At 39.6% G+C, this 15019-nt stretch overlaps 1 protein-coding gene across 6 annotated transcripts in view; it reads left to right on the forward strand.

Moving 5' to 3' along the window:
- The window catches only part of erbin (erbb2 interacting protein), a 210270-nt gene that overhangs the window by 155835 nt on the left and 39416 nt on the right, over window positions 1-15019 (forward strand). For all 6 annotated transcript variants that reach the window (XM_072595723.1, XM_072595708.1, XM_072595703.1 and 3 more), the window contains one exon: window positions 8561-8617. In XM_072595723.1, the coding sequence (XP_072451824.1) occupies window positions 8561-8617 (57 nt within the window). The remainder of the gene's footprint in view (window positions 1-8560; window positions 8618-15019) is intronic.

Consider the following 15019-nt stretch of genomic DNA (forward strand, 5'->3'; position numbering starts at 1 on the left):
GAGTCCCTCTGTTCAGGATATGTCCTGAGTCAGGCTATGCAATTGCCTTCACTCAAGTGATGTTCCCCAATCACAGTTGGGCTGCCAAGGGTGTTCACTTCCATTGGAATACCCTGTAAGTCATATGCTGTACTTGCTGCATTTTCCAATGAAGAAGCTGGTTGTAGTGCCCGTTTGAAATCCAGTTGGGCTTCAGTTAGTAGATGCTTTTCATGGTTATACCATTATTGCCATACACCAAATGGGGTCTCAGCACTCATTAAGGGTTAAACCAAAGTCACATGCCTCTCAGTCATCTTAACCGAGTCAAAACTCCTAATCTGGATTCTCCTGGTTCTGAAATTGCTGACTAAAAATGATAGCGCTTCAGAATTAGAGGAGGTTTGGTGTGTAACATTCCCTAACTAAATATGTCAACTCTTGAAAGGTTTTAGTATCTGGTGCCTCAGAGAAAGTTAGGCTTCTCATAACCAAAAAAGCTATGGGCCCACATACCATTAGCAGAATTACTTGTTGCTTTTCATCTGCCCCAGTGTCAATTGCTCAGGAAAAAAAAATGCATTCTTCCCACATACTGGGCCTCGTCTTCAGGATCAAGCAAGTAAAAGCATGATGCCAGAAATGCTTATCCCAATTCAAAAGATGACTGTTGAGTGAATTTCTTCAGGAGCACGCTTTTGTTGCATTGCCACTGAAATAACTCCACAGAGGCTGGCATCCTGTCACCAAGTCACCTTTTATTTCCGTGAGCAATGTACATGACACTGACCCAGCTAGCACAAGAGCTGGTTCCTGGAGTGAACAGAACCCCTGACACTCCTGTTTATATCTGTCAGCCAGGACTCCCTGAATGGAGCTGTTTAACCTGGTACAATCGGGAACTCGTATTCCATGAAGTCCACCTGGCTGGCCTTATTACAACCACTACAATGTGATTTTTGGAAGACTTGTTTACAAAATGCTCCAAATGTTCACTGAGGTTTGAATCACATCAATTTAAAAAAAGCACCTGAAGTAAATTGATTTTCCATAATTCATCAAAATTTAAGACCCCCAAGCATATTAAATATAAAGTGACCTCATAATATTGCACAATATTTTAAGAAGATGATTAAGACTAAATTCTAAATTTGGAATTTGACCTGAAGAGAAGGCTTGATGTTGTGACATTCCTCTGGCTTGACTTTTTTGATCTTTTAAATGGGTAATGAGACTCTTACACTTGGATCTGGTCTTCTGGAGCTTGACCGTGAATGTTTTGTCTGCAGTTGTACTAATTTTCACTTTGGTCCAGTTACCAAATTCCATAACTAGGACATGTATGAACTTTAAAGGAAATAAAATCAGCTCAAGAAACCCCGGAAAATGCCATCCCTTGAATCAATTTGTTTTATTGATGGGCAAAATTGGCTTAAAATTCTCTGATTCTGTGTGTCTGCATGATTACAACAAAAGTACACTGGCCCTATGCCTTTAACAGCTCAGAAGAGGAGACTATTATTGAAATTGAAATGCATATGAATTTCTTGTCTGACAGTAGTGAATGTTCAAATTCGCTATCCTGGAGATTTCTGAAGCTTAGATTGTTGAAAGTATTTGTAGATGAGTTAGGTTTTGGAAATACTGGGGAGCTGAAAGCTCTGAGGAGCTGGCACAATCAGGGAGTTGAGGCCTGGGACAGATGAGCCATGATTTTTTGGAATGACATCATATTGTGAAATCTCCGCACTGGGTGGCACTGTGAAATTAAGATTACTGAGGCTGAGGTTTTCATTTACAGCTTGAGTGTGGGGACATATGTGTTCAGTTCCAACTGAACCTCTGTCCCCACCAATGAGAGACCATGTCAAAATGACTTCCAATCACTTTGTGAGTAGCTGACTGTGCTTCTTGACGACTCTCATGCCTCAACATTGAAGTGCCATCTCACCAGAAGTTGTCAGGCAATCAAGTGTGCAGACCCAAATGGTTCACCTTTGTGGACGTGTGGTTAGAACATAGCAGGAGTAGTCCATTCAGTCTGTTGAGACTGCTCCATCATTCAGTATAATCATGACATCCACTTCAATACCTTTCTCCACAATACATCCATATTCTTTACTGTTACTGGTATTTAGAAATCCGTCGATCTCTACTTTAGACATACTGTGCATGTTTGTCATTTTATATAAATGATTTAGATGAGAATATAAAGGCAAGATAAGTAACTTTATGGATGACCCCAAAATCGGTGCATCGTAGACAGTGACGAATGTTTTCTCAGATTACAAAGAGGTCTTGATCCAATGGGTCAATGGGTTGGAAAAATGGCATATAGCGTTCAATCTGGATAAATGTGAGGTAATGCACTTTGGTACAATAAATAAAGAGTAGGACTTATACAATTAATGATAGGGCCTTGGGTAGTGTTGTAGAACAAAGGGACCCTCGGGGATCAGGTACATAATTCTTTTGAAGTTTGTTTCACATATAGTCAATGTGGTTAAAAAGGCATTTAGAATGCTTGCCTTCGTTGGATTGTCCTTTTGAAGATAGGATTGGAGAGGCCTGTTCTGGAATACTGTGTCTAGTTCTGGTCACCCAGTTATAGGAAGGATATAATTAAGCTGAAGAGGATTCAAAAGAGATTCACCAGAATGTTAAATGACGACAATAAAAAAAACAGAAATTGCCGGAAAAGCTCAGCAGGTCTGGCAGCATCTGTGAAGAGAAATCAAAGTTAACGTTTCAGGTCCAGCAACCCTTACTCAGAACTGTCAGAGGGTTACCAGATCTGAAATGTTAATTTTTTTTTCTCTGCACAGTTGCCGCCAGACCTGCTGAGCTTTCCCAGCAACTTCTGTTTTTGCTTTTGATTTACAGCATTGGCAGTTCTTTTAGTTTTTACATACCAGGATGTTGCTGGGTATGGAAGGTTTGAGTTGTAATGATTGGCTGCATTGGCTGGGACTGTTTTCACTGGAGCATAGGAGGTTTAGAGATGGCCTTATTGAATGTTATAGCGTCATGGGAGGAATATATATAGTGTTAATGGTTGGTATCTTTTCCCTAGGATAGGGGATTTCAAGACTAAGAGGCACATTTTTAAGATGAGAGGAGAGAGATTTTAAAAAAGCATCGGGGCAAATCTTTTGCACACAGGGTGGTTTGCATGTGGAATGAACTTCCTGAGGAAGTGGTGAATGTGGTCACAATTACAACATTTAAAAGATATTTGGATGGATACATGTATAGAAAGGTTTGGAGGGATATGGGCCAGGAGCAGGCAGGTGAGACTAATTTTGTTTGGGATTATGTTCGGCATGGACTGGTTGGACCGATTTGATCTGTTTCCATACCATAAAACTCTATGACTGAACATTCACAGCCATCTGGGGTCGAGAATTCCAAAGATTCATTGCCAAAACCATTTCACCTCATTAGGGCCCTCAATTACATCCCCGTTATCCTGAAATTGTGCCCCTTGGTTATAGACTTCCATATAGGTAGGACATTTTAATTGTATTTACCTTGTGTATCCCTTGAAGTATTTTGTAGGTTTTGATGAGATCACATTTCATTCTTCAAATTGCTAGAAACCACAGGCCCCATTTCCCCTGCCTTATTTCACATTTCAGAAATGTTCTGCACATTTGTTCCTCCTATCAAAAGTGGATAATGTCAAACTTATTCACATTGTCTTCCAAATCCAAGTCACTTTGTCCACCTGAGTCCTGTTAAAACTGTATATTCCCAATTAGCTTTGTCCCTCATCTATGAACTTGGAAATATAACATTTGGTTCCCATTTCCATACCCAGCAAACTGCCCTCTAGAAGGGCAAGGGTAGCAGTCACACAGGGACGCAAGCTGTATATTACTGTAATCTATCCATCATCCTGACCCAGAAATATATCACTGTTTCTTCAATGTCACTGGGTCAGAATCCTAGAACTCCATTTCAAACAGCATTGTGGGATTATCTACACCAGATAGACTACAATGATTCAAGAAGGCACGTCACCATGGTGGTTTTATTGGACTAGTACTGTAGAAGGGGAAGGTAAAGGATGAGTTCGAGAAACTAGTTGTAAATAGTTGTTAGTTAATTATTCTGTTATACTTTAAGAAATAAAGTTGTTAATTTTAATTTTAAATAGTGAGCTTTGGGATAGTTCTTGGCTGTCGAATTTTCACAGGTTACTGCACATCTTTTTTGTGTTACAGGTTTAAATTAGCAGGGGGGGGTTACCCCATGTCGTGACAGGTGATTATTATTTAAGTATCCATTTTTCACATCCTTTATAATAAATTCTGCCATTTTCCTGCCCACTGAAAGGCTGTCAGGTCTGTCGTTACCCATTTTCTTTCTCCACCCCTTCTTCCTGAAATAATAGTGTGACATTTATTACTTTTCAATCTGCAAGAGCCATTCCTGAAACTGGAGATGTTTAAAAGATGATGGCCGATATATCCACTATGTCCATAGAAACTCAGGGTTTTGTCAGCATTCAGTTCCACTAATTCTCCCCAACACATCCTTCTTAATAACACTAATTTCCTTTAATTCCTCATCCTCCCTATGCTTTTGAATCTTTAATTCTGTTGTAGTGAGGAATGATAATGGGAGAGAGGAATTTGGGTGTGGCTAGTTCTGAAAATATGAGTATTGTGCGCAACAGATTTCCTAGACTTTGGAACCAATCTCTAAATCCTGGGGAGGAATTGACCTTTGTTATGGCTGATGGGATATGTAGATCACAGCTCAGGAGTCCCCTTGTTTTTGTTCCTGTTCTTTACAGCAGTTTGCTGCAACTCTGTTACCAGCTAGTTCATATTAGAGTGTAGATAACTGGTCAGCCAAATACCAGTTTGGACTGCTAGGACTAATAGGTTTTCATGAAAACCACATGGTCACTTATTGACACCAACATTTTATTCCAAGTTTGTTTTTTTGTTTAACAAAATACAATAGTCAGAGTATCATGGTGTGATTAGAACTTGTGATTTCTAAATTATCAGATCAATGTCTGAATGACTAGTCCAATAAGATAACCATTGCAGTACTGTCTGATTTATTTTAGCTTAACAGAAAAGAGAGAGAGAGAGAGAGGGATTTCACACTTCCAATAGCTGTTTGAGGTGAGAGAGAATATATTGTGGGAGTGAGCGTAAACGATTTACTGTGGTGATTATGATTTTGGTATGCTGCGTAAAAACGTTAAAGGGATAGTGTGCCATAGGAGTAAAAATGTACAACTCAGGCTGTGATTGTTGTGCATAAAATGGTCCCCAAGTTGTTCTGTGTGATCTTTTCCTCCCTCTCCTCAAAACAGCGTCATCTCAGTAAAATAGGATAAAGAATTGTCACTTGCCTGGCAAAATTATCTTATGACTTTTCATCTGTCTGGTGTAGTTACATTGTTTAATTCAACACTATGCTGTCTGATAAAGCATATTCCACTTTGAGATGTTAATAATAGCTATGATAACTCTGTAAGGATTCAGTACAAGTAAACAATTTTGTAACTCTTATCAGAGTACGTGTCCTAAGAAAGAGCGAGCTCAGTGACCTGATATTTACAGTAGTACGCAGATGTGACATTTAGTTTCGACTGTAAAGGTGCTAAAAATAGAAAGTTTAAGAGGTTGTTTGCAGAGTTTACACTTGCCTTTGTGGCGTTGATAATAGTTAATCCATGCTTCATCAGTATATTAATGCTTATGTCATAAAAATGCACAATTTTATTATCTTTTATTGCATGGCAACTTATTTATCAAGGAAACTTGTTTATTTAAAAGTATGAATATCATTCTTTGGTTTGACTATTATTTGTCCCTGATCCTCATCGTTTGTTAGAATGAGTTGTTGGTTATCTATAATAAACTTATCTGTTGTCCTACCTCATTTGAAAAAGCTGGACCTCACCTCCATGTAAGTGGGAAATGGGTGTGAAAGTAATAATTTATTATTAAATCTCAAAATAGTAAATTTTTCCACATTGCTTGCACTTCATTGTTTTCAATATAGTTTTCAATCTTGTGGCCATTGGATCGTGAGCAATCAGATATTTACTGTTACAATTGATACATTGTTTCTAGTGACAACTGAAGATGTTGTGAACCTCTCCCAGAGTTGTATTAAACTCCTCGTGTATATCCTTACATTAAAATCTTCATGTTTTGACAAGGCTATTGCTATTCTAGATTATATTATGTGAAATCATATGCAAATAGTTGTTATCTATTCTCTTTGCTCTGTTTTCAGAATTTCACCCCCCCCCCCCCCCCCCCCGCCCCAATCAGTCTGTGCTTTTGATCAGAATGCATTTCTCAGGAGTCTACATGACATTGTTTCTCTTTATTCTTTCATGAGATTTGGTTGTTGTGATAAAGCCTGCATTTGTTGCCTGTCCTTAATTGCCATTGAACTGAATGGCTTGTTGGACTGTTTCAGGGGACGGTTGAGAGACTGTTGCATTACTGTGGGTCTGGAGTTGTGTGTTGGGATCACTGGGCAGTAATGACAGATTTATTTCTCAAAAGAAGAATAGTGAAACAGATGGGCTTCTAATTCCCAGATGTATTAATTGAGTTTAAATTCCATGGTGGACTTTGAAGCATATCTTTTGAGTATTAGTTTGGGCTTTTGGATTACTACTCCAATGATGCTATCACTTCACTACTGCTTCCTCTAGCACCTCGGGCAAGGAGTCTACTTTGTGAAGCATACAGAGGAGGCTACATGGAACAGTTGGCAGTCTTTTGTCTGACGTTCCCATATGTCCATTAATGGTGATATTGCAGCAACATGTTTATCACTTATGCAAGTGGTGCTTTACCCCAGAGATTGCCTCATTTCAGACACCAAAAATGAGGCGCTCATGACTATTCATTCTACTCTTCCACCCTGTAAATCTCCCACTCGGCATACACAATAATTTTGCAATCTCGTCTCTTTGGTGATATGCTCCTCCTGTTCACAGTATACCCTTCCCACTCAACTGTTTTCAATTTGACTGTTTCCCCCTTTTTTTTTGTTGTCCTTATTTCACAGTGAACTGGATCTTTACCTTGCAACCTGCCAATGCTGAACATCTTCAGTGGCAGGAACATCTTTCTTGTTCCAAAAACATATTCCTTAAAATTCTTTTCACAACTGCCGTCAACCAGAAGTATGAAGTCAGCATTTCATCCTTTATCTCTGCCTGCCACATCCTAAAAACTTAGATTTGGTTGGAATATGAATTTTGAATGATGCAATATATTCTATTTGCCAGTTCGCATCACTCCCATCACTTTCAAAACTGCCAGGATCACATCTTCACTTTCCATTCCCCCCAACCCCCCTCCTCAAAATAAAACAAGTTTGACCCATTTGCCCTCCGAACCTAGCGACACTCCTCTTTTTGAGGCCTCAATTATGTTTATTCAAACTTTCAAATATGTTCCCTCTGAACTGTGTCCATTTGCCCTGAAACTTGCTGTTTGAATTCCTTCAATTTAGTTTATTCTTTCAGCTGGACTGAAATCATGATGAATGAGCTCTTTCGTTCTGATGATCCCAGTTTTCTGTACCACCCACTTTGCTGCACAATGTGGTTGACATTACACTGTACTTGTTGCGCCATCTAGTTTTGTGTTGTTGCCTTTTGCATGTTTTTCTCCCGTGTGAACAGAATGTGTGCATCCCACGTCTGTTCTCCCTCCCGTATTGTAGCTTTTAGTTTAAAATTGTGAAGGACAAAGGCACATCATTGGCTTCAACTAAAAGTGCTGTTCACTGCCTCTTGACTTCTCTGATCATTTGCTCATGTAGACCAGCTACTTTCAATCTTATCATCTGTTGAAACTCCAGAAGGAGCATTAAATGACACATCACATCCTATCTGTTGTCAAGAACACACAACTTTCACTTTTACGCTTTGATTGGTTTTTCTCCTACTTCTGTCCATGCTGCTCTTCCTGCATCCCCACTATCACTGTTCTACCTGCCTTCCTCACCACCATCTCAGCTATTCCAGTGCTTTCTGACAAGTCTTTGATTCTCCATCTCTTTGATTTCAATTTGCCCAAATGTATTTTACCTTTGTCATCTTCTACAATAACAAGTTTGAAATTCTCTGACAAATACTGGATTAGTGGTGCTGGAAGAGCACAGCAGTTCAGGCAGCATCCAACGAGCAGCAAAATCGACGTTTCGGGCAAAAGCCCTTCATCCTGATGAAGGGCTTTTGCCCGAAACGTCGATTTTGCTGCTCGTTGGATGCTGCCTGAACTGCTGTGCTCTTCCAGCACCACTAATCCAGTATTTGGTTTTCAGCATCTGCAGTCATTGTTTTTACCTTGTGAATTCTCCGACAAACCCTAACAACTCCATCTCTAGGCTCTCTCCTTTTCTACTGCATGTGTTCCAGTGTCTTGAGCTATTCTGAATTTGTAAAGGCCATTGAGCTTGCAATCCCTTGTTTCTGAAGGGCTTTGGATATATTGTATGGAAAAGGTGCGACCCAGCTGAATGTTATTAATTAATAAGAGCTATACTACTTGTATGTTTGATTGTTTTCTATCTTATTTTTCAGATTGACCAAATTGCAAATATTAGAGCTACGAGAAAATCAGCTGAAGATGTTGCCAAAGTAAGAGCATTTCAGTATTTAATATCAGTTTGTTATTTCATTCCTTTCATCTAAATTTCATCTTTTATTAGTTCATTTAAAATCATCATTAGCAGTTTTTAAAAACCTAACTACTTCTCCATCTTTGGTTACCATCTGTTTATGGAGTTCTGAGTTGTTCACTGGTAGCCTCATGAAGAGAACGGTCTGGGAGGAGATATTTCAATGGTGCTTGGCAGCAGAATTTGCAATTCCACAATCTTTGTTTGCTATTGCAGCTGTTTGCGTCTGATAGGCTTGGTAACTTCTACAATTCCTGCAGTCAAAGGAAATAGGAGCAGGAGTAGGATATTTGGTCTTTTCGAGTTGCTCCCTCATTCAATATGACCAAGACTGATCATCCAACTCAGTACCCTGTTCCTGCTATCATCTCAAACCATTTGATTCCTTTAGCCAGAAATACAATTTCAAACTCCTTGTGTAAAACATTTAATGTTTTGGCCCAACTGCTTTTTGCAGTCGAAATTCCACTGGCTCACCATTCTTGGTAAAGAAATTTCTCCTCATCTCAGTGCTAAATTCCCTATCTTTTGGACTGTGATTCCTAATCTGGCCTCCCCGGTCATTAGGAATATTCTTCCAATGTTTACCCTCTGTAGTCCTGTTAGAATTTTAAAGGTTTCTGTGAGAGTCCACCCTCATTCTTCTTAACTCCAGTGAATATGGTTCTAACAGATCCTGTTTTTCTTCCAGTTCTGTCATCCAGAAATCAGTCTGGTAAACCTCAGTAACACTCTCTCCATAGCCAGAATATCCTTCCTTCAATAAGGACATCCGCATAGCACACTAATCCCAGGTGTGGTCTCACCAAGGCCCTTAATTGAATTCTTGCCTGTACTCAAATTCTTTCACTATGAAAGCTATCATACCATTTGCTGCCTTAACCACCTGTTGAACCTGCATGCTTTCTTTCTGTGACTAATGTATCAGGACAAGTGTGGCGCTGGAAAAGCACAGCAGGTTCAGGCAGCTGCCTGACCTGCTTTGCTTCTCCAGCACCACCCTGTTCGACTCGACTCGGACTCTCCAGCATCTATAATCTTCACTTTCCCCCCGGACACCCAAGTCTTAATGCACCTCCCCCTTTCCCAATCGATCACTATTCAGATCCTAATCTTCCTTCCTGATTTTATTCCCAAAGTAGATAATTTTACATTTGTCCATATTATACTTCACTTGCCATGCATTTGCCCACTCACTCAACTTGTCAAAATTACACTGAAACATCTCTGCATCCTCCTCACAGCTCACCCACTCAGTTTGATGTTGCCTGTAAACTTGGAGATGCAACATTTAGTTCCTTGATATTAATTATTAATATATGTTGTAACTAGCTGAGGCCCTCACACTAATCCCTGAGGTACCCCACTGGTCACTGGCTGCCACTCAGGAAATGACTTTTTTTTTTCTTAGACTTTGTTTCCTGTCTGCCAGCCAGTTCTCCCCCAAGTCAATACACTATTCCTATCCCATGTGCTTTAATTTAACATTCTGATCTCTTATTTGGGACCTTATCAAATGCCTTCTGGAAGTATAAATAAATTGCATGTAACAATTCCCTCAATCAATTCCAGGCAGTACATTCTCTCAAAATTCCAATAGATTTGTTAAGCATGATTTCCATTTCATTAATCCATACTGACTGTGTCTGATCTTGTCACTGTTTTTCACATTGTTGAAAGCTTAGCTGTTAAGCAATAGACTCTGTTGTTTCATCTTTTGTAATGAAACCTAGTGTTTTCCCTTCTATTGATGTCAGGCTGTATAATTCCCTGTTACCTCTCTAACTCTTTTTGTGAATAGTGGGGTTAGCTACCTTTCAATCCAGAGGAACTCTTTCAGTGTCTCCGCTATCTTGGAAGATGATCATGAATGTGTCTAGTATTTTAGGGCCACTTCCTTAAGTACTTTGGAATGTAGATTGTTGGCGCTGGGGATTTGCTGACCTTTAATCCCATCAATTTGCCCAACATCATTTCCCTACTAATATTCATGTTCTTCGGTTCTTCTCCCTCACTTGACCATGTGTTACCCAATATTTTTGGAGTGTTATTTGTGTTCTCATTTGTGAAAACAGGACCAAAATATGCATTCAATTAACTTTTTTCTTTATTTTCCCTTCATAACTTCCCCTATTATTGTTTGTAAGGGGGCCAATGCTTGTCTTCACCAATCTGTTTCTCTTCACAAACCTCGAAGTATGTTCCCCACAATCTTTCTCTCCTATTATATTTTCCCTCGCTTAATCAATCCCTTTGTCCTTCTTTCCTGAAATCTAAATTACTCCCAGTCTTCAAGTCTGCTTCTTCTGGTTAATTTGTATGCCCCTCCCTTGGATCTGATCTCTATTTCCTTCATTAGCCATTGCTGGCCCACTTTCCTAATGCCTTTTGTTTTTGTGCCAGACAGGAATGAAAAATTGTTTCAATTCATCCATGCATTCTTAAAACATTTGCCATTGCCTGTCCATAATTATCCCTTTTAAGTAACACTTCCCAATTCCCTAGAATCAGCTCACATGTCATACCATCATAATTTCCTCTTTTTAGGTTCAGGACCCTAGTTTCAAAATCAACTTTGTCACTCTCCATTTTTATTGAGGAATTGCATCATATTCTAGTCACTCTTCGCCAAGGGACCTCACAAAGTTAGATTGTCAATTATTCTTTTTCCATTACACAGTACCCAGTCTAGGAAGTCTAAAATAGTCAAATTTTAGGACAAAGAGGAAAGGAGTTGGGGTAGCATTGCTGGTTAAAGAGGACTTCAGTATAATAATAAGGAAAGATATTAGCTCTAGATGAGATGGAATCTGTATACATAGATGTCATAATTAAACATCAAGGGGCCGAAAATAATAGTATAGCTCTGTATGGACCCCAAAACTGTAATGGCAACGTTTTGGAAAGCACAAAACATCAAATCTGAGCCACAAGCAAAATAAGGTACAGCTGTAATTATGGGTGACTTCAAGCTCCACGTAGATTTGGGCAAATCAAATCAATAACAATGGCATATAAGAAGCAAGTCTGGAGTGTATAAGAGATGGCTTTCTGGATGAACATATTGGGGGATAAACTTGCTTCCTATATGCCATTGTTATTGATTTGATTTGCCCAATCTATGTGGAGCTTGAAGTCACCCATAATTACAGCTGTACCTTCTTTTGCTTGTGGCTCAGATTTGATGTTTTGTGCTTTCCAAAACATTGCCATTACAGTTTTGGGGTCCATACAGAGATATACCATTGTTTTCTGCCCCTTGATGTTTAATTATGACATCTATGCATACAGATTCCATCTCATTTAGAGCTAGTATCTTTCCTTATTATTATACTGAAGTCCTCTTTAACCAGCAATGCTACCTCAACTCCTTTCCTCTTTGTCCTAAAATCTGACTATACCTGGCTATTCAGTTTCCATCCCTGTCGTCCTGCAGCCACGTTTTCCCTAATCCCAACTCTATCCCATCCATGTTATATCTATTTGCAACCAACTAATTCATCCATTTTGTTGTGAGTGCTGCATGTGCTAAGACAGAACCTTAAGTATTGCTGTCTTAACGTTTTTAGTCCTGTTCACATTATTTAGCACTATGATTTGAATTTTCTGCCAAGAATTTCTCTTATTTCCAATTATGCCTTTTGTTTTTGCCTGTGTTTCTCTGTTTAGGTTCCCATACTCCAGTTTAGTTTCCACTCTCCCAAAATGTACCAGCAAATGCTCCCCAAGGACATCAGGCCTGGTCTTGCTCAGATGTAACCTGTTCAGTTTGTACTATTCCTGCCACCCCAGAACCAGTGTCTCAGGAATCTGAAACCCTTCCCTTTGCACCATTTCCCCAGCCACATATTAATCTGATATATCCTGCTATTTCTGCTCTGACTAGTGTGGCACTGTTAGCAATCCGAGATCGCTGCCTTTTGAGACCATACTTTTTAATTTGTTTCCTCATTCCCAGTATTCTGCTTTCATGACCTCATCCCTTTTATTATCTTTGTTTTTGGTATTTATATGTGCAATGACAATTCACACTCCCCCTACAGAATATTCTGTGGAGACACTGGGATATAGCACCTGCAAGGCATCATACCATCCTGGAGGGAAACAACTATCTGTTCCCTTTACAATGGAAGGGCAAAGCAAATGCAAACAAATAAATAAACACCGTCTTCCCCATTACCTAACTCCCCACCATCCAAACTCCAGAAGTTTGTACTCAATCTCAGCTGCACTAATTTGCTGTTGATGTCGCTGCTTGAGTATGGACCAGAAAAGTGCAAAATCTAACCAAGTTAATCACTGTTTAGCTCATTGCAAGATTGTAAACATGGATGTTCAATATAGATTGGCAGGAAAATGTCTATAGTTAAAAGCACCCAAAATTTAATGGCTAAGTGGAAACCCAAACAGCAAATCGCACTCTGTCAAAAGATTACTCGAGTGATTCATGTAATTCCTTTGAAGAGTTTTGGAGCGCTGGAAATAAATGTTATGCTATTTTAATGTAGAGATATGTCCTTGACGGGGCAATGGATGAACTCACCAGTTTCTAGCTAAATATAATGATTCAAACATTTCAAACTGTATCATAATTTAAAAAAGAATATTATCCTTGTGAAAGTAGTGGTGAGTGGCATGGTTGCTCAGTGGTTAGCGCTGCTGCCTTAGAGTGCTAGAGACCCGGGTTCAATTCCAACCTCGATAAACTGTCTGTGTGGAGTTTGCACGTTCTCCCCCATCTGCGTGGGTTTCCTCCGGGTGCTTCGGTTTCCTCCCACAGTCCAAAGATGTGCAATTGTTCAAGCTAAATTGCCCATAGGGATTGTGTAGGTTAGGTACATTAGTCAGGGGCAAATGTAGGATAGGGGGATGGATCTGGGTGGGTTACTCTTTGAGGGGGTCGATGTGGACTTGTAGGTCCAAAGGGTCTGTTTCCACAGTGTAGGGAGTCTTAATTCTAATTCTAAAAATTCGAATTCTTATTGAAACGTTGCAGTCTAGCTCGTATTGGTACATCCACTCTATTGTTTGGAACAGTATTCTCTGTTTTCACCTAGTGAGAGTAAAGGAATGATAAGAGTTCTGTGTTAGAACAGTGCATGTCTTAAAGGGGAACTAGCAGAATTAGTGTTCCTATGCATCTGTCGCCCTTTTTCTGTAAATAATGAAGGTTGCACGTTTGGAAGATGCTGTTGCAATAAGCTTGGTTTGTTTGTACAGTGAATTCTGTAGCTGGTACTTTCAGTTGTGACAGTGCACTGATGGTGGTTGGAGTCCCAGTTAAATGGTCCTAACTTGTACCTTGATATCCCATGGAGTGAATCCAGTTGGTTGAAGACTGACGTTGGTGATACTGTGGACCTCGGGAAGAGGCTTAGATAGATCATCCGCTCGGCACTCCTGTTGGAGAGTGTTTCTAGTTGCTTCAGCCATGTCTCTTCCACCGACATGCTGGGATCCCCCATTATTGAAGATGGATATTTGTTTGGTTGCCTTTTCCAATTAATTGTTCATTGTCATTCACAATGGCACAGGGCTTTAGATCTGGATTGTTCAATGCTATTTTTCACTTGCTTCTGCTGCTGCTCGGCATTGTGTTCTAACTTAAGTGCTTTTTAACGCCTTACAAAATTTGCATTTCAATTCTGTTGATGTGAACTTCATTATGAAGCATGTTAACTCTTCACACATAGTATGAGAACTAACTACTCCCAAGTCAGGCACATCCTGCCTCCAAGTAGAGAGAAGCTTTTATGTCCAGCTTTTCCATTTTCTATAGTGGCTTATTTTTCTGTGTTAGGTCCCAAGTCTAAAGGTGAGCAGATTATTATTAACCTACTGCACCTTTTTGTTTTAAAGTTTTGAGATGGGTTTTAAGAGTTACTTGGATGATGGACTGAATGGTTGGTCTTGTTTCATTGCCTGCCCTAAATTCAAGATTTTCATTAATTGCCTTTATTTTTACATTGACTGAATAGTGGCCACGGAATTAAACCGGAACTCTAGTTTATTCTAATAACAGCATAATGCCAGCATTTGTTGCGCATCCTTAATAGCTGTGCAACTGAGTGACTTAACTAGGCCACTTCAGAGGGTAGTTGAGATTCATGTTTTGGACCTGGAATCATATTTAGCATAGATGTCTCTCAGGGAGGGACATAAGTAAACAGAGTGGGCTTTTATAGTGATCAGCAATAATTGTCAATAGTTTTATTTATTCAGATTAAATTCCATCAGCTGCTGTGGTGGGATTCTAACTCCTGTTCCTAGACCATTAGCCTGGGCTTCTGGATTACTAGTCCAACGCTATTACCACCACACTACTATCTCCCTGTTAAAAGGGGAGGCACTGGCTCAGTGG

The sequence above is a fragment of the Chiloscyllium punctatum genome, chromosome 2, assembly GCF_047496795.1.
Source record: "Chiloscyllium punctatum isolate Juve2018m chromosome 2, sChiPun1.3, whole genome shotgun sequence".
Lineage (NCBI taxonomy): Eukaryota > Metazoa > Chordata > Chondrichthyes > Orectolobiformes > Hemiscylliidae > Chiloscyllium > Chiloscyllium punctatum.